Source organism: Gasterosteus aculeatus, chromosome 13 (genome assembly GCF_964276395.1).
Source record: "Gasterosteus aculeatus chromosome 13, fGasAcu3.hap1.1, whole genome shotgun sequence".
NCBI classification, from domain to species: domain Eukaryota; kingdom Metazoa; phylum Chordata; class Actinopteri; order Perciformes; family Gasterosteidae; genus Gasterosteus; species Gasterosteus aculeatus.
In genome coordinates, this window is record NC_135701.1 from 17828910 (window position 1) to 17852798 (window position 23889).

At 52.6% G+C, this 23889-nt stretch overlaps 1 protein-coding gene across 2 annotated transcripts; it reads left to right on the forward strand.

Moving 5' to 3' along the window:
- Positions 1–23658, forward strand: kat6a (K(lysine) acetyltransferase 6A). Of its 2 annotated transcripts, none has more exons than XM_040195268.2 (17): positions 1–471; positions 1856–3461; positions 10117–10225; positions 10863–10978; positions 11453–11534; positions 11693–11807; positions 11916–12229; positions 12449–12561; positions 13223–13338; positions 13753–13894; positions 14609–14770; positions 15185–15278; positions 15404–15635; positions 16552–16744; positions 16827–17534; positions 17611–17872; positions 17973–23658. In XM_040195268.2, the coding sequence occupies exons 2-17, from the start codon at positions 2682–2684 to the stop codon at positions 21344–21346; spliced, it is 6912 nt and encodes a 2303-aa protein (XP_040051202.2). In that variant the 5' UTR covers positions 1–471; positions 1856–2681; the 3' UTR covers positions 21347–23658. The 2 variants fall into 2 exon arrangements, with proteins under 2 accessions (XP_040051202.2, XP_077943346.1); XM_078087220.1 differs by having other exon boundaries at positions 17614–17872.
- Positions 23659–23889: the final 231 nt, after the last annotated feature.

Genomic DNA, 23889 nt, shown 5'->3' on the forward strand with positions numbered 1-23889 from the left:
CTTTGATTTTCTCCCTTTTCTCTAAAACTGCTGGGAAAAAATGCAGACGCTCCCTTGAATCTCCCCTTCTGTGGGCCTGGTTTGTACTCCAGCAGAGAACACGAGAACACCTATCCTGTCTTTTTTTTTCCCTCCCTCCCAACACCACCACCATCTGTCCCTTTCTTCCATTTCATGCGCTCAGGCAATATCCACACCCCTCTCATAGCAACAGCACAACGCCGCCGCCCCCCGCGCCTTGCAGTGGGTTTTTTCTTCCCCTGGATCTTCGCCTCGCACCATGCAGACGGTCCCTTGGCCCTGCCTGACGGTTCAGCGTTCCCCCCTCCCCCACCAGCCGTGCTCCTGTTTCACTCAAAGATGGCGTCGGCTCTAGAACCCCTGGTCTGTGGCTGCATTTTTGGGCTTGTTGTTGTCTCCGTTTCGCACGGTTTCGGCACCTTCTCCGCGGCGGCTCGACTGGAAATTCCGGTGAGTAGCAGCGGAAGCCGGATGGGGCGAACGTCCGATTTCTGTTTTGCGCGGTCTGCCTTTCGCGAGCTTCCCTCGGAAACCAGAACCGGACCAGCTCGGGCTTCCCGGGGAACCGCGAGAGGTAGAGGGGAGAGGGGGGTACGGAGGGATGATGGTCGCGGAGGTGGGTGGTGGGAGGGCGGGGGGGGGGGTGGTTTGGCTTAGGAAGGGGGGAGCCGAGGCCTAGCTTCTCCGCTCCAGCGGCCTTGTGTTCTCCGCACCGCGGGCTGTAGTGTTACGTGGGAGGGCGGCTGGCGGAGGGAGGAAGTCATCGAGGCGGAGACCGCTCGTACGGGACGCGTCTCAGCGGGCAGCGGCGCCGCGCGCTCACACCAACGGCCGAGACGGAGGCCGGAGCGCCAGCAACGTTAGTGCTGCAGAATCCGCGGCTATGATTTTTTTTTTTTTTTTTGCACTTGCCCGTTAGCCGAGATGGCGGTCTGCAAGTTGCATTGTGCCTTTTCAACAAGGCCGCGGTCTCACGTTATAATCTGAATGTCATTGGAAATGAGCTGTTTCGCTGTGTTTGCTGCGGCGTGGTGGTCAGTGTTGCCTGAAATATCGGTCGAATGGGGGGGAAAACGTCCCCCCCCCATTCTTTCTCTTTAGCCGGAGCGCTGGCTAACTCCTCGTTTCGTGCTTGTTGTCGGACGCTTAGCTGTCTCACATCACGTCGGAGAGAGTAAACAGCACCGTAGGAAACCGTTTGTCAATGCAGAAATGGATTAAGCTTGGGGGTTGAGCTAGCTCCTCGGCTAATGTTTGCTAACGGTCTGTGTTTTGACTGCATCGTGTTTACCATAGCAACACTTCTAAATTAGCCAATGGTCCGCCTGCTAGTGCACGTTTTTAGAACGCTGTTTTGACCCTTTTCGTACCTCCATACTTTCCATCATCGGGACACGTTTGTGCGGTGTTTCTAGAAGTTCAGGTCATAATAGAAGTTCAGGTCATAACGTTCCCTGTTAGTAGTTGTTGATGTTTGTGTTCTTCTGGCTGGGACGAGATTGTTCACAAAAGTGATTAGCAACCTGTCGTGTGGTGGAAGGGGACACACCCCCCCCCTCTCCCTCTTCCTCCAGTTTCCAGGTTGATAGTAGTGCATGGTGAATCCTCATGGCACTCTCTATGGGCACACATGGCTTTGTTTATTTATCTCTGTGTGGGAAAAGTGTGGCGTGTCAGTGCTGCTTCTAAAGCTGTGTCCTCCCTGATGTCATCTGTATCATATTCAAACTGCCAACCATAACAAAGACATAACTTCTTTCTCACTTTTTTTTTATTGAAACCGTTTTGCTCACCTCTCACCTAATATGTGTGCGTGTGTTCTTTTTCTGTGCAGGCTTTGTCCGCTTCCGAAGAGCAATAGGCACGAAGGTGATCGGTTGTGACTTCTCCCCTGGGGTGAGATACCTGTCCCCGTCCCGGAGCTCAGTCCGCTGGAAGAGCAGAGCGACATCGAGCGTGTAAAGACGACGTGGAAGCTCGGTGGATCTTGTGGAATTTTTTATTTATTTTTTAAATCTACGGAAAACGCAATTACTGCATTGCCCGTCTCTTTTTATCGTCGAACACACACGCTTGGTGTTTTCGGAGACCATTATCATCTCCAACAGCCGGCATTGAGAATCGGTTAGTTTGCCAGTAGCAGGAACCTGACTGACAGGTTTTGTATTTTTGGTGAATAGGTTTTTTTTGGGACAGGCAAAGGTGGGGAACACCTTTTTTTTTTTGTTTTTTTGAAAGCCCTTCTTTTCACAAAGATCTACTCTACCCTACATTGTGTGCTGTGGGATTCGCGAACTGACCGGCTGCTCCCTCCCCTCCCCTTTGCTTCTCGTCGGGGACGTTCACCTGACCGGGAGTGGGAGGTGGGTGGACTGTATTTTCCGGGGCAGAGAGTTGTCTCAGGCGGTTTGTGCTATGGTCAGCTGCTCATTACCGTGCTGCTCATACTCAGCTTCTGAGGGACTTTCTGTACGAGCCCAGGACAAGGGGTAGTACGCAGAGAGAGCAAAGAGAAAGAGGAGGCGGCGCTACGGCGCAGGGCCAGGTGTTTCCTTGGCTCGCAGTCCACCCCCCCCCCCCCCCCTCCTTTTCTTTCTTTTCTTCGTCCGTGGTCATTGCGGTAAGGCCTCAAAGCCCCCGCACCCGCCCGGACGGAAGCCATGGTGAAACTGGCCAACCCAATGTACACCCAGTGGATCCTAGAGGCCATCAAGAAGGTGAAGAAGCAGAAGCAGCGACCGTCGGAGGAGCGCATTTGCAATGCGGTCTCCATGTCCCACAGCCTGGATCGCAAAACGATTTTGGAGCAGCTGGAGCTCAGCGTCAAGGATGGTACCATCCTAAAGGTCACAAACAAAGGTCTAAACTCCTACAAGGACCCTGAAAACCCAGGGCGCTTCGCTCTGCCTAAGTCCAAAGGTAGTAGCAGCTCTGAAAGAAGCGGTGGTGGAGGAGGAGGAGGAGGCGGCGGTGGCAGCGGGTGTGGTGTTGGTGGTAGCAGCAGCAGCAACAGCAGTGGCAGCAGCAGCAGCAGCAGTGGCGTCGGCGGCGGCGGTGGCGGCGGTGGCGGTGGCGGTGGCAGCGGTGGTTCTCACTCCCATTCTGGGAAGAGGCCGGGACTCGACTGGAACAAGCTGCTGAAACGGGCCCTGGAGGGGCTCCACGAGCCCGGTGGCTCCAGCTTAAAGAACATTGAGCGCTTTCTCAAGTGCCAGGCGGATGTGGCGGGCTACTTGTCTAGCAGCGGCTCTCTGGGCTCCGGCCTCTTCCACCAGCACCTTAGGGTGGCCCTGAAAAGGGCCGTGGCCCATGGACGCGTGGCCAAGCAGGGGCCGCTGTTCCAACTCATCAGCCGCAGTAGCTGCCTGGATGACGGGACCGGGACGGTGTCTCTGGGATCGCTGCCCCCCGTCCGGTTGTTGCCCCACGAGAAAGACCGGGTAAGGCCTCTGCATGTACATCTGTTACAAACAAAGTTATGTTTTGGATACAACCGTTATCATTTGGATGTTGCTGATGGCTGAAGTCACCCGTAAGAAGAGTAAGAAGTGCTTTTGGCATCACGAAAAAGTACGAACATCCCGTCAAAACGACCACAGCTCCCCGGTTTAAACTTTATGGAGCAACAGAATGAATGCGTGTGATCTGGGGTGGTAAAGGCACATTAAAAAAAAACTTTTTTTGCAATCCACACAACATTTATTTGACTTGCATAATAACCGATGCACACTGCAATTAGTTCAGAACTATCAGCTGGCAATATGGGAAACCTTCGCAGTGCTTGTACATATCGGGGCCGACGGGGCCTCATTGAACTACAGCAAGTATTCTTTTACTTTGTGAACAGCTTGAGGATTTTTCTATCCTGCCCCAGTGTGTTGAATGTTTTCTGCGTGTTTTAGAGAGAGCGGGGGGCAGTGGGTAAATATGTGACGGATTCCCAGGTGTCTGCGACGCGGCCCAGGCGAGCCGCACCCGAGAGATGCTGGGTGGGCGTCTGGTCGGCCAGTTTTTCGCAGAGGAGGAGGTCAGGGGAGAGAGTCACCCCACCCTGCAGGGAGAACAAACCAGCTGCAGGGCTGCTCCTTGGCAGGAGATGGGTGGTGGTGGGGGGGGGGAAGAAAGGAAAAGAGGGGAGGAACACGGACATGGAAGAGCTGGACGGTCTGTAGTGGCGCTAGAGGAAGGAGCCTGGATGACGCAAGCTGCAGGCTTTCTTAACCAGAGAGGGAGACGTGGAGAGACGGAAGAAGTTGGAGAAAGAGAGGGAGAGGCAGACATGCAGGCGACAGCGGAGAGCGGGAACACACCCACTTTTGTAACCTGATCACAGAGAGCAGGCGGCTGCTAACCTCTGCTTCTAAGGGCCAGAGCTATGTGTACACACACACACTCACAGATAAAACTATACAACTGCATGCAAAGAAGCACAGACTGCCATCATTCTGACAGACACACAGCGGTTTGCTTTTCATGAATCCTCCTCTTTAGATGCCCACAGATTTGCAACCATCTCAGAACCAGCATGTAAATAAACCCGTTGGAAATGCACGCGGGCAGGTTGCGGCCTAGTGGCCCGTCTTTGTCACTCAGGTTGCTAGACAGCCAGCCGATCTGCCCTAAACACTGTTTTGGCTGGCTCCCGGCTTTATCGGGCCTCTATGTGGGGTGTGTTCAAGTCTGGGCGGCTACAGAAGCTGCCGGTATGGGCGCCTACACACACACACACACAGAGTCGGATTAGCCTAGAGAGCAAGCTGTAGTCACATGGGTCCTGCCTAACACAGTGACCTGCTTGGCTACAGATGGCCCCGTCCTAAGACGAACCCACATCAACCTCCTCCTTTTCCTCTGACTCAGCTACCGATCGGCCTCACGGGGGCCAAATGAAGAACACAAAGAAACGCCCTGCTCAATGTGACAACGATGTCGGTACATCAGCAAGTTTGTTGTTACATGGGACTTCAGACGGAGCCAAGGCACGGCAGGGGAGGGAATTGTTGCACGGTCAATCAAGCGCATCTTGTTGCAGAACGTATTCACCGGTCAGCGATTTTGGATTAAACGCGGGGACCCGAATGGGGAGGTTTGCTTGTTTTTGTTTGTGAGTTTCATCCGCATGCTCTATGGGGCACGGGTAAGCTGGTGCAGCAAGTGGGAAAATTGACAACAGTGTCTGGCGTTCAAACCGAGCCTTTCATATATTTCCTCTCCAGAGGATGTAACCTTATTTCTGCTCAATCATGTGTGTGTGTGTTTGTCTGTGTGTGTTGTTTTGTTTTCTCCGTGCGGGACCGGTGTGCTCGCAACGCAATGCATCAAAGAGCGGGAAAACCTGCCCTGCCTGATTGCCAACAATTAGGGTTTAAGCGAAGGAAAGGCGGGAGCGGGGGAGTGAGTAAAGGCGAGTGGGGGCGGTGGGGATCAAAACAAATGGCTAAGCACTGGCTTTGACCCCATTTGCGGGGAGATTTGTGTACCCAACGCGCCGGTGTTTGCGTCGGAGCACTCTATTCAAACTGGATCTCAGACCCTATTTCTGCCCCCCACCCCCCACCCGCTCCTGATAGGGTGCCATTGCCAGGTCACGAAGGGGGAGCTGAATGGGGGAGTGAAGTCAACCAGGGGTCATAGATATATGGATGGCAAACCTCGTAGCCTCCCTCGGCGCCAGTTAGCAGTATGAGGCTACGGCCATTAGATGGGATGGGCTTGATGCTGAGCTTTTGTGTGTGTGTGGGTATATAGTTGTGTGTGTGATGTTCATCCTGTCATAATAAGCGAGAACGATCGCCCTGCCCCGCGGTTGCCCCCCTCCTCAACAGCTGGAGCGGGGTTAACCAGAGTTCTCGAGCTCGACGTGCAGTGTCACGGTGAGGACGTGTGAAAAAAGAGAAAGTGGCTTGTGGAGAGCGCACGCACACCGCTCTCTGCTCGTAGACGAGGTTGCGGCCGTGGTGATTTCCCTCCGAAACGTCCCGCTGACCCCCGGGACGGGCCAGACTGCAGCTGTCGGCGGCTGCGTTAAACGTAATCGCTTATTATGCACCATAACGGATACAGTCATCTGCTGTAATTGATCCCACTTTCGCGGTACCACCTGTCTCTCTGACATCACTCACATTCCCCCTGCTCGCGGTGAGGTGAAGACGTCATGTGGGGTCACTCGACGAATAGAGAAGGGCCCCGGACATCGACTATGTGCTTTGGGGCAACCCGCGCAGTTATTTTTAACCGGGTGCACGGAGAGTCTTTGAGGGCTACACTGACAGTCTTCCGGATGGCGGCGGAAAAAACACTACGTGGCACATACAAGACATGGGTCTGGTGTATGCGTTTTCAGCTTTCAAAATAATGATTTCTCTTCCCCCCCCAAGAAACCAAGTTGTGCAGGGCGCCTCGCCGCAGCTTGTTTTCGCTGAACGTGCTCCAATGTGACCCCATCGGCCACTGTGGGAACGGGCGAGAACTGGCGCGGTTGCGAGCTGCCGTAGCGCCGCGTCCATGTGACGTCTCGCGTACGGTCAACATCGCCCCAGCTGGCCCCGCTTCGTTGTGATGCAGCAATCTGGCGCCGTGCCCCGCCGGCTAACCTCGACGTTAACGGTTGTGGAGGGATGATGATGATGATGATGATGCTGCTTGGCTAAAGGCATGCCGCCTCGGGGCTGTTGTGTTTGTCAACGTGAGGAAACGTGGGGCAGTGGCTTCTCAAGTGACATCCAGGCGGGTTGCTCTGGGGATTTTGGAACGTCGACTCCCCTGATGTCACCTGAAAAGGCGCGCTTGAATGCAAACGTGGCAGTGGCGCGCTGAGGTGCCGACACGTATGTGTTGTGTCTGCTCTGCACGGTGCGCTCTAAACAGTGATCAATGGTCTGTGTTGGAGGTGGGGGCGGCCAGAAGGGAAGCGTGGTGGGGGTTGCTGAGGTTGGGCTCCCATGTTAATGAGATCCTTGACTTGAGACAAGGACAACAGCAACGCTTTTTCCGTCTTTTCTCCCGTTGCCTTTTATCCCTCCTCCTCCTGCATTTCTCCCTATCCTTTCGTCCTTGCTCCATTGTTCTCCCCTTCCCGTCTCACTCTCCTTTCCCCTGTATTTGGACAACAGAAGCCAATTTAAAGGGGAAACCAGGCCAGCACTTTATTTATTTATTTTTTTTTTTAAACCAATTACCTCTCTGCACAAGGTCTCCGACAATGCCGCATGTTTCCTCCAGTGTTAACTTTGAAAAGCAAAGCCAAAACTAGGCCACCCCTGGAGCACGCTGGGGAAGGCGTGTGTTTGCCGATGATGTCGTGCTCGAGTGCTTCCACATAGCAGGAGTGGGCGTGTCGCTCGGTCAGACTCGGGTTGCATCACCTGTCTGTGTATTTCTGGAGGAACCTGGAACTTGTAAGACATGTTTGAATGGCATTTCAAGTCCGCCCACTGGATGCAGCTAGCCGCTAAGAGGCGTGTGCCTTTTTGGCTGCGAACAGCGGTTTGTTGCTGAACGGTGTTGGAGAGGGGGGGGGTGAATGCCAAAGCAGCAACACGCATGCTTAAAATAGACGCCCACGCACACATACACAAGTACACACATTTTAAGTGCAGAGTGCTCCATGTCACTCAACAGTAAGTAGATGGAGATTTCTTAAAAGATCTGTGTGTGTGTGAGAGCGCAGTGCTGGCAGCTGACGCTGGCTGAGGTAGAAAAGGCTGAAACTGCTCTCTTGAGGAATCTGACGATTGTGTTTGGCTCTTCCAATATCCCTGTCGTGGAGGCAGGATTAGCTTTTCAATTTTGAGTATCTGTCAGGGATTAATTTACAGTGGCAGCTAGCAACTGAAGCGCGTGTGTGTGTGTGTGCGCGCTCTCTCTGCTCGTGTTTACTTGAGCGGTCACAAGGCGAGCGGGAGCAGTTGACCTCCTCCAGCGGAGAAGGGTCTTAAGCGACAATGATTGAGGTGTTGGTCGCATGCAGACTGCTCAAAGGACGGCTGCTGCAGAATATATATATATATATATATTTTTTTTTTTTCTCTTTCTTCACACTTGCCATTTCCTTCACTCCCCTGCCCTCCGGATTCTTATTTTTCCGACACCCACTCGTTCTTCCTTCTTGCTGCCGACTTCCATTTCTCTTCAGTGTTCACGTTGGTTGGTTCCCGCAGCCCAGTGAGGGGCTTTTTTTTTTTCATTGTGCATCCGGCTCGTGTGTTTTTCTGAATGTTGACGATGCAACCCGGTACACGATCACCTCTTTGTACACCTCTTTTAACCTGTGAGAATGTGAAATGGAGCGAGCACGTCCGTCCGTCCTGGCGTAAGACTCCATCTTCATCTCTGCACCCGTCTGCGCTCATTCGCCTCCCTCCCTCCTCACCGCTCCTTCTTTACAGCCCTCCTCTTTCTTCCTCTGCTCCCTCGCGCCGTACCTTGTGTTGCTCCTTGCTCGCTCTGTGCTGTGCTGGGAGGAGGAGGAGGAGGGGGGTGGGGGGAGCAGACGTGTTGGAAGTAGCCAGAGTCGGAAGGAAATGAACCCAATAAATCAAGCTGCTGGCCCTGTCTCCTCCCTGCCAGGACCTGCAGGCGCCGTGGGCATTTGCACGGTTGTACCGTAGTGGCACCGTCTTGCATTCAACGTTCTGTTGTTGCCTTCCATGTTGGAATGAATCATTGCGTGAGCTGAATTGCGCGGTCTGACCTCAGGTGTGTGACCTCGGCTGGGTTCCTCCTGCAGGATGTTTTTTTTTTTTTTTGTGGTGGTGAATTTCTCGTAGATATGAAACGCACGGATTAGTATGTTCCCTTATTGTATTTGTCACCAGAATAGACTTCCTTTTTAAATGTTTCAATACATTTATTATATACTTGCCTTTTTAGAAGATGTCATATATTATCACAGATAGTATACAGAAAGCTCGCTCCCTAAGATACGACTCCCTCGTGTCTGTAAAAGCCACGGTGAATTCCCTCCCCGCTGCTCGAACATACAGCTAAACCCGCAGAGGCAGTTGGACAACAGGTGTCGACCACTGAGCCCTGCAGCCCCTCCAGTGGCCGCCGCCTGTGCTCTGCTGGCACACAAAGGCGGCTCGCCACGCCGCGCGTTACCCTTTTCTCTGAGCAACATGGCGTACTTGAGAAGTGACCTTGACCTCTTCCCTTGAATGGTACTTTTAACTGTCTTCATGAAATGACAGTTTTTGCACCCTGCATGCGATAAACCCTCCAGATACGGGTGCATTTAAAGAAGCGATATTGGATATTATGAAGTCATAAAAAGTATAATCATAAGTGAACATGTTGATCTGAAATACTGGCTTCTCATTGCCTCTCCGGTGTGGAACGTCTGTTTTCACTTTAGTGGGTGTGACCCCGCCTACTTCCCATTTTGATACCCAGAGCAGCAGCCGTGACACACATTGGCATGCAAACTGGATTCAAGAATTTTTTTTAAAAACACGTTTATATTCAAATGTCAGTAACGTTGGATCAACATTTCAGTGAAACGACGGCTAGCCGTCGCTGTTTGTCAGTGAGCACAGAGTCTGCGTCATTACTGGGTTCACCTCAAGCTCTCCTTTCTTATCGTTGTTGGACAATGCAAAGCATAACTTGTGCTTGTGTAGGTTCTGTGTCCTCAACCTGGCAACACGCCCGGTTCAGAGTTTGGGGCGGGGGGAAAGGAGGGGGAGATAACTCTCTCCAATATTTAGACATTTGGAATGCAGGACTGTGTGCTGCACATTCATTTAACCCAGCAAGTACAGTCTTAATATATGTGGTTGAACGGGAGCAAACTTAAGATTCTTTTGTGTTTATCAATTTGTTCTTTTAAATCACATCTCGGTACTATTTGTCAGTACATGGCATTCATGTGAGTTTTAAATACCACAGAGTATAATGATTTATGCTTCCATTTTGACACTAATTTCATCTTCAGCACTAAACCAAATGTGTTTCTAAAACATGCCTTGAGGGAGCAGTAAGCCAGCGCTCTCCTCCTCGGGGCTTCAAGACACACGAGGCCGCTTTGTTGCTTTCATTTGTACAACTAAGCTGTTAAGTTGACTGACGGTCTCCCCCCCCCATTCCGCTCATCAGCCGGTGGCGGAGCCCATCCCCATCTGCAGCTTCTGCTTGGGCACCAAGGAGCAGAATCGCGACAAGAGGCCGGAGGAGCTCATCTCCTGCGCCGACTGTGGCAACAGTGGTGAGTGCTGCTTTCATTCTTTTTGAAATTTTGGTTAAAATGTGGTACGAGCAACTACAAGAGAAGAGGATCCATCCGCTTTCTGCAAAGTATAGATATGACATGATCATAATAAACAAGATCTATAAAGTAAAACATTATCAGTTAAAAAACCCGAAAATAAGCAAAGTGGTGTTTGATTTCATTTTACAGACACGCTTTCATCTTTCATCTCATTTTTGAGCTCAGGGTGCCATGCTTAAAAATTTGAGCGAGACAAACAATAGTTGACAGATACAGACACCATTGTTTGTTTCCAGAGAAATTGGTTCTCCTGTAGTTTAGTGATGGCGGAGAGCTTGTGTACAACCCTTTCCCTCCAGTGGGTTTGTGTCCCAGACACGAACATCTCGCTTGCTGCTCTTCAAACAGCAAAGGCACATCTGACAGATTGTCATTTATGTTTGAACACTCTCTTTGCACCCAGGTTTGATTCAGGGAGGCCTTTTTCAATTCCACAAGGAGCCCTTTTATTTATTCATTTTTTCCCCCATCTCCAGCAACGATGCAAGTGGGTCACGGCTGTCAGTCAGCGGCGGCGGAAAGAAGTGTGTGACATTGAAGCGCTTGTTCTTGTGCGTGTCTTGTCTACCTGCAGGCCACCCGTCCTGTCTCAAGTTCTCCCCGGAGCTCACGGCGCGAGTTAAGGCTCTGTGGTGGCAGTGCATCGAATGCAAGACCTGCAGCAGCTGTCAGGATCAAGGGAAGAACGCGGTGAGTGCGTGAGCGAGAACGGCAGCACTCTCTTCTCTGCTTAGGAGCCCAGTAGAGTTGTTGATGGACGGTCCTGGGTTGGAGTTATTCTACTCATTCTTATTATAATGTTTGTAGAGAAGGTTTGACATTGAGGAACATTCACATTAGCAAGAGGCATCAGATGCCTCCTTTTGAGGATGGGGCATAAACGAGAAAGAGGGGGAGCTGCTTAAACCAGTCCTGGTTGTTGGCTGTAAATATGTTCATCTAATCAAAATGGACCTCTAGGATGAGCATTGGAGCCTCTTAAAAATGTACCACCAAACAAAGTGTGTCCTATACCTCTTATTAGATAAGTGACACCTACTTGAAAAATATGCTGTCGCTTTAATTTGTACCAATGTGTGCCAATGAGACTCATTCAGTCTGGAACGCATCTAATAATCGTTTAAATAATGCTACTTTGTGTGTGTGTGTGTGTTAACTGTACAGGACAACATGTTGTTCTGTGACTCCTGTGACCGAGGCTTCCACATGGAGTGCTGCGATCCCCCCCTCACGCGTATGCCGAAAGGTAAGCACAGGACGGCTGCCTTAAAGCCCCCGTCGTAGTCGCGCCAGGTGACGTCTCGTGAATCACCCGATGCGCCACCGTTCAGCGGCAATGTACTCTGTACATCCCGGATCCACCTCGGGGTGTGTGAACTTGTGCTTTTGACTCCTTCTCTCCAGGCATGTGGATTTGTCAAATCTGCCAACCCAGGAAAAAGGGAAAGAGGCTTTTACACGAAAAGGCAGCACAAATCAAACGGCGCTACAACGCGCCGCTGGGGCGGCCCAAGAACAGGTAGAAGAGAACGCCTCACTGGGTCACGTGTCAACATCTCGTCCCATAGGATTTGTCCCACACAAGTGTCCGCGTTAGTGCTAAACGGGCCGCTGTCTTTCTCCTCAGGCCGGGCCGTCCCTTCAAGAAGCTGGGCCGGCGTGGCAGGAGAAAGCGCTCGGCCTCGGCCAACTCCTCCTCCAGCTCCTCCTGCGAGGGTTACCCCGGCGACGACCGGCTGCTTTTTTCGATGCGGGACGACGGCGACCTGTCGCAGGACAGCCTGCGCTTCAACAACAAGACCAAGGGCCTCATCGACGCCCTCACGAAGTTCTTCACGCCGTCACCCGAGGGACGCAAGGCGCGGCAGGAAGTGGTGGACTACTCGCAGCAGTGCCGCATCCGAAAGAAGGCCAGTCGCAAAGGAGAAGGAGATGATAGAGGTGAGCTTTAGCTTCACCACCTCAGCGCCTTGGGCTTCATCGTATTGCATTTTCACCCAGTTGACTAATGAAAACAATCAATGAAAGTACAAAGAAAAGATTATTGTTAACTGGCCAATATATATAATATAAAAAACAAATTGCACACACCTTGGCACTCCGTCCTGCACGCTTCTCATAAAGGTTTAATTGATGTCGACTCTGCTTTTCTGTCCCCAGACAATCAAGAAGGCAGCGACTGGCGCGACGAAGACGAGAAGCTGCCCGGCCACGAGAACCTGACGGAAAAAGACATTGAGCTGTTCAGGCACATCCAGGAGCTGGCACTGCAGGTACGCAGACAGAGAGACCGCGAAGGCCAAATACGGGACGACCCCGAAGAGGGGCCACATTGTAGAGTGAGGCGGCGACATCAACGGGGGGGGGCGGGCTGTTAAATGCGTCTGTCAGGCTGGAGTTATGGGGCGTGGTTTTATGAGTCATGAACACCCAGGTCGTAAAACTTGTAGCCTGTGGCTCAGGCGAGGTCTCCAGGATGTCTCTGCACTTTTGCGGGTGCAAAAGTCAATGAGCTGTATTGATTGCTAATTATAACAATAAAAGATTTCTTTCTTTCTTTAAAACCGCCAGTTACCGCCGATGCAGGATGATGAGTGTCAGATTCAGTGTGGTCCAAAGGTCGTGTTAAATAACTAATAGATGGAAATAATAGAGGGTAATTTAGAGACAATAACTTCCCTACAAGGTTAATAAAGTATAGTATTGGCAGTGTGAGCGGTGGAGCGCGTCAGACCTCTGCCGTACGGAGAATCAGGTGGCCTTCGGTCGCCATCTTCCATTGTATAAAACGCGTGTTACCGACGACACTACCCTGACGCCTTTCACGCCTTATTGCAAGATCCCAATCCGCCAGGCCCTGGTGTATAATCAGTCTACTTAACCTTTGACCTGACCTTCCATGCCTCGCCCTCCCCCTCTCCTCTGGTCTTTCAGAAAGTCGGGGTGACGGGTCCACCGGATCCTCAGATGCGCTGCCCGTCGGTCATCGAATTTGGCAAGTTTGAAATCCAGACGTGGTATTCGTCTCCGTACCCCCAGGAGTACAGCAGGTGAGCTAATTCCCTGGATGAAGCACAACAGCGTGATGTACTTGGCTCCCAGTCCGGTGTGTCGGCATAGCAATGAACACCTGTGTAACGGAGCTCAATTATAAGGACGTTTACAGTCCGCCTACTTTAGCAGGAATCCGGCCAGCCAGGGAGGCAAGTGGCTCTGATTTGTTGTGGGTTTGATCTCTTTTATTTATCCGGCAAATATTTACTCACTAATTTAATTTACTCCCAAAGCCAAAGTTAAGATTCTTATTTCCCACTTTAGTCTGAGCAACAGCCTAAAAGCCTTAGAAAGATAGTCAACAAATCCTCTGAACCCCAAGCAGCTTCAGGGGTTTCACCTCCAGCTGTGATGGGGTTTTATTTTTACCACCACTCACGTTTCCTTCCTGCACCGCACTCCCCTCCCAGACTACCCAAGCTCTACTTGTGTGAGTTCTGCCTTCGCTACATGAAGAGCCGCAGCATCCTCTACCAGCACATGAAGAAGTGCAACTGGTTCCACCCCCCTGCTAACGAGATCTACAGGAAGGAAGATGTCTCCGTTTACGAGGTGAGGAAGTGTTCAGACTGAATGATGCGTTTGTGACAGAGAGCCAGCCCGCATACCACAGGGCCGTCAGACGCCGTCCTTTTGCAGATTCCTTTCTCTTAGTATACTCACTCGAACGCTCACCTCATGCTCTACACTATTGCTCTGTATAGTCACAGTAAAGACCAACAAAAACTTTCTACAGACTTTTAACGAGACCCCCTGAGTGTTTGTTAGGACTGGGAATATCTGCAATATGATAGATTCCAACTGCATGAATATACAATGTTGATCCATCCAATTCTTAATGGGGATAAATTGACATTCCCACCTACCAGGGAGGCATATTGTTGTTTCTGTGATCAAGTGAAAGTAACTAAATTCCTAATCACCCGTGCACAGTCGAGCTCTTCCTGACGCGCTCGTAGCGCAGTGGAAGATTCCTTCGCTGGGCGGCTGCCGAGGCAGCAGGGCCGCCCGATTCCCTCTCGGAGGAGAGCAGATGTAACTGGCACGCTGCCGAGCTCCTTGTTTCTCGCATTCACCCTCTCCATCGGTCGGGTCTCCGGAGACACTTCCGAGATCATTACTTCTCCTCCATCCACCTTCCCTTTGTCCCCCCCCCCCCGTGCTCTAACTGCAGCTTAACGATGTGCTTCTGGACAGCGGTGTGTCCAGAAATGGGCGGTAGTCACTTTACGAACTGATCCATTTCTTTCTCTAATCCCACAACAGGTGGACGGGAACGTGAGCACTATCTACTGTCAGAACCTGTGTCTGCTGGCCAAGCTGTTCCTGGACCACAAGACCCTCTACTATGACGTGGAGCCCTTCCTTTTCTACGTCCTGACCCAGAACGACAACAAAGGGTGCCACCTTGTTGGCTACTTCTCCAAGGTAATGGATTGCTCCCGAACACATCCGTGTGCTGCATTGTGCAGGGCCTCTCTCTCATTTTTAAGGACCGCGTGCCTCTATGAATTACAACCCGCAAAACATGGGGGGGAACGTGATTCAAATGCAATTGAAACGCATTGGATCACTCCACACAGGTGCATTCCTGCAAATATACAAAATGTGTCCAAGACGCACACTGGGTGCCGTGAGCTCCATTGCCCCTCCGTAGCGGTCGCAGGTGCTCCCATTAACACGCCGCCTCGCTGCCAAAACACAGCAGCCAGCGTGCGGACGCGGCGCCATCAACACCCTGCCGCACACCCACACAGGCCTCCGCTGTGGTGTAGTTCCCCCCCATACATATATTTGTTTTCTAATTGTGGAATGTGTCTGCTTTCGTTCCCTCGTCTCCAGGAGAAGCACTGTCAACAGAAATACAACGTGTCATGCATCATGATTCTTCCACAGTACCAGCGCCGGGGCTACGGGCGCTTTCTCATCGACTTCAGTAAGGACTCAAAACGCACGCCAAGTTACACCACAACAATAACTGGGAAACGCATCTGTTGATACACAAAGTGAATAACTGAATAAATTGATTAAAAACTAAATGTCCTGGGTCTCTCCCTACAGGCTACTTATTGTCCAAGCGCGAGGGCCAGCCCGGATCTCCAGAGAAGCCTCTGTCCGACCTGGGTCGACTATCCTACATGGCGTACTGGCGCAGCGTGGTGCTGGAGTGTCTCCATGACGTCCGCGACCGACAGATCACCATACGACAGCTGAGCAAACTGACCGGGATCTGCCCGCAGGACATCACCACCTCCCTGCACAGTCTCAACATGCTGGATCAGCGAGGAGAAAGGTGACAGAAACGCCGCGTGTTATTTAGAACCGCATGGAATGGGCCAGTGATTCACACCATAGGTGCAGAGAGGAAAGTTCATGCCGATTGCAGAGTAATCAAAAGATTATTTATTTTTCATATATTCTATCTTCTGCAGCAGCACACTATATAACTCACTATTTTGCTGTGAGAAAAGGAAGAACGATCTGATCGCCAAACAGTTTCCAGTCACAAAGTATTAAAGGCTCTTGTAACTAATCCAGAGGAAACAGACTATGGCTTGTAGCCAGGTTCCACCTCGCATGTAAACAAAGCAAGTACAGTTTGAAGTACACTCTAGTAGGATCATTGCTCACAGTGACCATATAAATACAATCTGATGTATTTTATATTCCACTGACTTTCAACGTGGGCTGCAGCAAGGTACCTATCCTCCTAACTACTTGACACAGGCTAAAACTTCAATTAGAAACCCTGGTAACTAAATACAGTTCTAATTACAATGGCGTGATAGTCTGGATCTGGGCCCACTTTGTTCTGCCGGTAACATTGACCCTCTCCTGAGACATTTGACACTTATATTAAATTTCAGCAACAGTATAATAGAAAGGCAAGCACAGTTGGTCAGTTGTTTAAGTGTAATCTGCTAAGTGTACTTCAGTGATTAATGTACTGGTGATTTGAACCTAGATACAAGTCTGTGGCAGCAGCAGAGAACCTTTGGCAAATGGCAATATTATAAAGCTTTGGATTAAATAATCATGTAAATGGACCCAGTCACCCTTTACATGCGTATACACACATACAATACCCAATGGTCGTTGCATTCAAAAGAGAAACCACAGGTGGGAATGCACACATGTGCACACAGACCGATTCTCCTCATCTCCTAATGCTGGCATGTAAAAGACTTGTTTGTTTGTGCTTTGGTCAGGCTGGTCCTGGTGCGTAGGGAGAAGCTGGTGTCCAACCACATGACTCGTCTCAAGGCCCGGCCCCGGCAGCTGGACGTCGACCCGGAGTGTCTCCGCTGGGCCCCCGTCATCGTAACCAACACTGTGGTCTCTGATGGCGACGATGACGAGGAGGAGGAGGATGACGAACCAGAGGAACACATCCGCAAGGAGGTAAATACGTTTAATTTGTGTAGGACGACAGATTGACGTCAACGGTAAACTATTATTGATTGATTACGTTGCCTGTTCGTAGATCAAACCAAGTCACAAGGTCCCAGCCATGTCCTGGCACCAGCGGCAGGGGAAGAAGAGGGATGAGGAGGAGGACGAGGATGACGAGGAAGAAGAGGAAAGAAAGTGCTTCCTGGGGTTTCCCATGAACCAAAGTTCCCCGGCTTCCACTCCCATTCGCTGTCCACCCCCTGCCCCGGAGCCACCGCGCCCGCCTCCCCCGACAAATGGGGAACGCAGGCCGCGGGGGCGCCCACCCAAAAACTGGCCCTGGGGCAAGGTGAAAGACAGCGCGCGGGTCGGGCGGCCACCTAAGATCCGACCGGCGGGGGACGAGGATGACAAAGGCAACAGGAGAACGGAGGGAGGAAAAACCATAGGCTCCGCCACTGGCCCCCCATCCCTTTTCTCCATGGACAGACGAGCAGAATCCACGACCTTTCACTCACTGGACATGGGCAGACACCCCTCCATAGTTCCCTCACGAAGAGGGCGGCCCCCGAGAAAAAAGAGAGGCCCCAATCCCAGGTTGATGGACGGGGCCGGGGTGGGGCTGGCCCAGCTACCTATGGTTTCCAGGTTGACTGAGTCGCTTCCCATCCGGAAGAGCTGCTTCAGTGAAAGCAGTGAAGAAGAAGAGGAGGAGGATGACGATGATGAAGATGACGATGAGAGGAGGGCGGGCTCCCCACCCGTCCTCACCAAGCCTGCCTTGGGGCTCAAATGCAAGGTAAGAAACCGCTCTCAGGAATCAATCAATTAATCAAGTCAGAAAACGCATAATAACCTTCCCTATTTGTATCCAGAAGCCGCTGAGGAAGCGGCACTTTCGTCAGCGCAGCCATCCTCACAGCAGCGTGGTGACCGAGACGATCTCCGAAACCACCGAGGTGTTGGACGAGCCTTTCGTCGACTCCGACTCGGAGAGGCCCATGCCCCGGCTGGAGGAGGAGACGCCCCTGGGACACCCACTGCACCGCTACCCACCAGCCCGCTCTGCCATGAGGCTGTCTGACCCTGCACCTAAAAGGACCCGGCACTCCAACCTCACCGACTCTGAGGAAGACGGTGAGCCAAAGGCCCAACTTTGCATTACTTTGTGCGGATTGGTTTCTTTATCTTAACACTTATCTCCTTGCCCCCCCTTTACCCCACCTCCTCCTCTCAGAGCGAACACCTTTGCTGAAGCCCGTGGCAGCTCCGCCAGCAGCTCCATCAGGGACCCAGGCGGACAACCTTGAGGTCCCAGTCAAGAAGAAGAAAGGCTGGCCCAAGGGAAAGAGCCGCAAACCCCTGCACTGGAAGAAACGAGGCCCCGGGAGACCACCCGGCAGCAGAGCAGCTGCCGACCGCCGGGCCCAAGGTGGGGATCCGCCACCCCCCAAAATCAAGATGAAGCCCGGCCGCAAGCCCCGGGGCTGGCACGAGCAGCGGGCCCGGGAGGAGGCCGAGAGGCAAAGGCTGGCGGGGCAGCAGGTGGACAAAGGTCTCCAGCCGCTCCAGACAGACGACCGCAGCAGCAAGCGGGTCTGCCGGACCACCACCGACCGAGACGCCAAGCCCAAGGACTCCGAGGAGGACGACGACTATCGGCCCAAACCTGTCGAGCAGAAGCTGCCCAAAAGGCCGAGAGGGAGACCGCCTAAGAACCGCGCCCTCCGGCCCCCACCACAGCCTGCCCCTAAACCTCCTCCTGCCTCCGAGCCAGAGGAGGAGGAGGAGGAGGAAGAGGAGGCTGTAAAGGCCTGGAAGGAGGACAAACCCGGCCGTCCACCACCCCGCGCCCTGCTGTCCCCCTCGTCCTTGTCGGGGCCCCGCCCCCCACAGTCCCGGCCTCAGGAGACAGATATGGGTAACAGGGAAGAGGACGATGATGACGAGGAGAGGGAGGAAGAGGAATGCGGCAGAGTGGTCAGCGGCGGCGGAACCGTCAACAGGCGAGCATCCGTTCCACCGGGTTCAGGAAGCAGGCGCAGCGAAGACCACGACGCAGACGACGAGGGGGACGGACACTTGGAGGACAAGAGCAACGGCAGCAGCAGCATCAACAACAACAACAACAACAACAGTAAGAAGAGAAAAGGTCAGGACTCGGAAGAAGATGATGATGACGACGACGACGAAGACGAGGAAGAGGAGGAGCCCACCTCCCGTGCGAGCTCTCCTCCGGTCAAAGAGGAACCCCAAGTTGGAGAGGCTTTTTTAGACATGGAGAACAGCGTGACCCGAGACGTCAGCAAGCAGGAGGAGGAGGAGGAAGAGGAGGAGGAGGAAGAAGAGGAGGAGGAGGCTGAGGAGGAGACAACGACGACAACGCAGGAGGCCAAGTGTCGGCCCCCCTCGGCCGACCCCCGGCAGGAGGAGAGGCGGCGCCGCGAGCAGGAGGAGTCGGCGGCGGCGGCTGCGGCGGTGGAAACGGTCACGGGTCCCTCTGAGCCAATGGAGCTCCAGTCGCTGCACCCGGACGACAAGGACGTCACGCTGTTGATGGAACCGCAGCACCCGCATCCACACTCCCACCCCAGCCAGCATCCCGACTTCAAAGAGGAGCTGGGCCACCACCACCCGCACCACTCCCATCACCACTCCAACGAGCTGGACCTGGAGACCATGCAGGCCGTCCAGTCCCTGACCCAGGGGGAGGCCCAGGACGAGGAGGCCGAGCCCCAGCCACACCACGGCGCCTACCAGGACTGCGAGGAGACCCTGGCCGCCTGCCGCACCCTGCAGAGCTACAGCCACGCGGGGGAGGCCGAGGACGAGGCGCTGGCCTTGGTGGAGGAGTGTGGCGCCTCGCAGCACAGCAGCCCCCTTCCTAATCCCACAGTGCCGCCTCTCCCCAGCCAATCGGTGCGCTCGGTGAACAGTCCGGGGCTGCCCTCGGGCATCATGGACACGACGGCTGCGGGGCAGAGGGGAGGCACGCCTGGCCCTACTGGGGCAGCGGGAAGTGGTGGAGGAACCGGCGGGGGCTACACCCAGATCACGCCGGAACACCCCAGCTCGCTGTCCGCCCCGTCGCAGCAGAACATGGAGACGTCGCCCATGATGGACGTGCCGTCCGTGTCTGACCACTCGCAGCAGGTGGTGGACAGCGGCTTCAGTGACCTCGGCAGCATAGAGAGCACTACAGAGAACTACGACAACCCCAGCAGCTACGACTCTACCATGGGCGGAGGTGGGGGGACCGGGAACAGAGGGGGAGACCACGCGGGGGCGACCACGGCCTCTTCCTCCTCCTCGAGCTCGGCCACCCCGTCGTCCTCGCAGTCCAACAGCTGCTCTTTTGTGCCGGCCCCCAGCCTCACGTCCTCGGCGGGAATGGGCAGCTGCAGCCTCATCCAGCAAACGGGGCCCAACAGCGGACCGGGTGCCAGTAATGTAGGCAGCGCTGTGGCCCAGCCCCCCCCACCGCCGCCGCCATCCAACACCCCCGGCTGTGGCATTAAGTCTCCTCAGAGCTGTGTGGTGATCGAGAGGCCTCCCAGCACCAACCTGCAGCAGCAGCAGTCCCAAAAAAAGGTTTCTCAGCAGCAACAAGCCCCTAATCCTCCCCAATCGGCACAACAACAACAGCAGCAACAACAACAACAACAACAACAGCAACAACAACAACAGCAGCAGCAGCAACAACAACAACAACGGCAGCAGCAGCAGGCCCTGTCCCAGTGTAGCATGGGTAACGGCTTCGCCTCCACACCCATGATAATGGAGATCCCCGAGAGTGGAGGAGGGGGCCGCCACATGTACGACCGCATGGGTCCAGACTTTGGCACGGGGGGCTACCCTCAGCCCTCGGCGACCTTCAGCCTGGCAAAGCTCCAGCAGCTCACCAACACCATCATGGAACCCCACGCCATGCCCTACTCTCCATCGGCCTCGGTCGCCTCCTACGCCACCAGCGTTTCCCTCTCCAACCCCGGGCTGGCCCCTTCACCCCACACCTCCCTCGCTCAGGGCCAGCCCACCATGACCCCGCCCAACCTCAGCTCCGGCTCCATGAATCTGGGCTCCCTGCAGCTCCAGTGCAACATGCCCACCGCCAACATCGGCCTGGGACCCCCGCCGCACACCAAGCGGCTACAGGGCCAGATGGCTACAGTCCAAAGCCATATCGCCATCCGGTCCAAAGCCACGCAGCAGCTGGCCCCGGCGCCGCACCAGCAGCAGCTCTACGGCCGCAGCTCGGGGGCCGTGTCCATGCAGGGCACGTCGCGCACCCTGGCCGTGCAGCGCGGCATGATGCCCAACCTCATGCCCACGCCGGCGTCGTACAATTCCATGAACATGGCCCCCCTCAATGCCATGTCAGCCGGTTACAGAATGCCCCAGCCCATGATGAACAGTGGTTACCACGGCAATCCCCCGTACATGAATCAGCCGGCTCAGTACCCCATGCAGATGCAGATGGGCATGATGGGAGGGCAGGGTTACCCGCAGCAGGCTATGCAGCCCAATCACCATGGCAACATGATGTACACCGGCCCCTCCCATCACAGCTACACCGGCGTCCCGAAACAGTCACCTTACATGAGCAGATGAGCAGCCAATTAAAAACCGAGAAAGGAGCCACGAGGCCGGAGCTGATTCTCGCGGTCCTCTGAATGTCCACTACCCCCCCCCCCCCCCCCGATCACCCTCACCGGCGCCACGGCGGGCGCCAGGGGGTCGGAGACGGAAAGGGTCTTTGGGTTTCCTGTTTTTCTGTGTTGTCATTTTGTCCCTCCCTTTTTTTTTATTTAATTTTTGAAACTGGGCCTTGTTTCCCTTCCCGCCCGCCCAGCTGGTTGTGTACGGGAACAAGCGGGCCGCCGGGTCGGGGGGCGTGTACTTGGACCTCTGCCGTGCTGATCCGGGCCAGGCCTGCACGGCCCTCTGTAATGTGATGATTATTCCTTTTTTTTTCAACACGGGTCCAGGAGGCTCCTCGTCCTCACGAGAGGGAGAGGAGGGGACAGGAAGGAGGACGAAGACACACAGAGATGGACGATACGGGAGCAGCTCGCTTTCGCTTTACTGCGAACGAAAAGCAGCGGTTAGCTGAATATATTCAACCATGCACACAATCTTTTAATTGACATAGGAAGCCTTACCTTGAAAAAAGAGACGATGAAACCATTGGGGGCAGACTATTTTTTTGTTAAACATAATGTTGGATCTTATTTTTGTTGTTGTTATCGTTTTGAGATACTCGTGTGCACTCCGACCTCTTATATGCTTTGGTCTTTATATGTGCGGCCTTCTGATCCGGTGAAGCGCCCTCTCGCTCGCTCAGAAATACCCAGACATCCCTGTGGCTTTACACTCCGTTCCAGAGGAGCAGAAGGGTGTGTGTGTGTGGGGGGGGGGGGGGGGGGCAGTGTGTGTCTTCCCGAAGGGACGTCGTACCAAAAACAGCAAAGACACGGGAGGGACAAGCTGTCTATTCAATGTCCATAAACAAAACAAGTAGCATTATTATTATTTTTTTTTCCCAGTTTGCCACCACTCCGAAAAACCGTTTTAGATGTAAATATTCTGGTACTTCCCGATATCGAGCGCACACGCACACACACACGCACACATACACACACACAGACGCCGGCTAGCTGTCGCCCAACGGCAGCTCGCGGCGGAAAGAACAACGCTACGCTGCTCTTGTCCACACTCCACTGACGGACGGTCAGCCATTTTTTCATATTTTTTTCCCGCTCTTTTTTTTTCTATTATTGCAGTTTGGGGAATGCCGAACAAACGGTGCCATTTCCATCTAACTGCTATAGCAGACCCCTCTTCAGTGTTAGCGGCCGAAACCGGTCCAGGAGTCGGACTTTGAACGGGGTATTCTGTCATGACTGTATTTCATCCCTTTTTTGTATTTTTTTTTTTTTTCCCTGCAAAATTCTGCACTTCCAATTGGCTAGAGAATATGGCGGTAGACAGTTATCCTTTGTAAAAGGTGCGCCTGAATGCCTGATCTAGCGCTCACATGAAAAGAGGGTGGGGAGGGCGGTGGCAGAGGCGGTTCCGGCGGTGGACCTCGTTGCTCCGCGTACCAGTATTCAAAGTCAAAAGAGGAGTTTTCATTTTCTTACAGACCCGACATTGCATACTTTAGTTGTGTGTATTGTTCTGTTCTGTACTTGCATTGTTTTTTTCTTTCTGAATTTTATCAGACTGGGCAGCTTTCTTTTATGACACGAGCTGACTCTTTTTGACTTTAGAAAAGCTATTGTAGAGAAAATGTTTTTTCTATAATATAAAAGGAAACTCTGACATTGATATTGGTACTGTCATTTTTTTCACTTCTGTTTCAGGAAAAAAAAAACAATACATATTTTTTAGCTCGCCTCTTGGGTAATGATTACTAAGAAATTCAAAATTTAAAAAAATTACCACTCACTTTTAGTGACTTTAAGATGCCTTTAACCTCTCCATTCCATCTCATCTCTAGAGTTTTTCTATCTTTGTGTAGTTATATTAATGCTATTTTAAACAAAAAGGACTCCAAATATCTAAAGGTCACTTGGCATTCTTTTTCTTTTTTTACTTGTGTGTGTATAGGAAGACTTCCTTACATTTAAGAGGCATGTAAAAAGGAGCTCAGTATATTTCTGTCTGTTTATATCGCTTCCCTTTTTGTATCCTTTGTAATTGTACATGTTGCGTTGTATGCTAAGAGAGCGCAGAATAAAGAGGAGGGACGGCTGGGCACACAGTGATGGATGGATTGCGCTCAGCGGCCTCGGCTCTCTACTCTTTCCCTGTATGTATTTCCATTTATTCTGTTTTTTTTTTGTTTCTTTCTTAGCAAGTACTTTCAAAGAACTCTGTACATTTTAACATAAAATGAAAATAAATTATGTTGAGCCATTCATGTTTTCCTTGCGCTTTTTAAGCTTTAATCTGAATAGGTTTTTTTCAGGGCCTTCACCTCCGGCCGCTACTTTCAGATTTACTCCAAAAAAACAAATGGAGCTTTTGATTAGTTTTAGAATTTATTTTATAGTACAAGAAATGAGTTTTTCACGATAAATACAGGACAAATGATGAAGTAGAAGTAGTCCTGCAAAACCAAATGTTTTTAAATTTAAACGTATTTCTAA

Excerpts from the sequence above, each read along its gene's own strand:
- kat6a (XM_040195268.2), top strand. The coding sequence starts at position 2,682 with ATGGTGAAACTGGCCAACCCAATGTACACCCAGTGGATCCTAGAGGCC. Across the intron at positions 3,462-10,116 it reads TGCCCCACGAGAAAGACCGG|CCGGTGGCGGAGCCCATCCC; the intron begins GTAAGGCCTCTG and ends TCCGCTCATCAG. Across the intron at positions 12,562-13,222 it reads TCCAGGAGCTGGCACTGCAG|AAAGTCGGGGTGACGGGTCC; the intron begins GTACGCAGACAG and ends CTGGTCTTTCAG.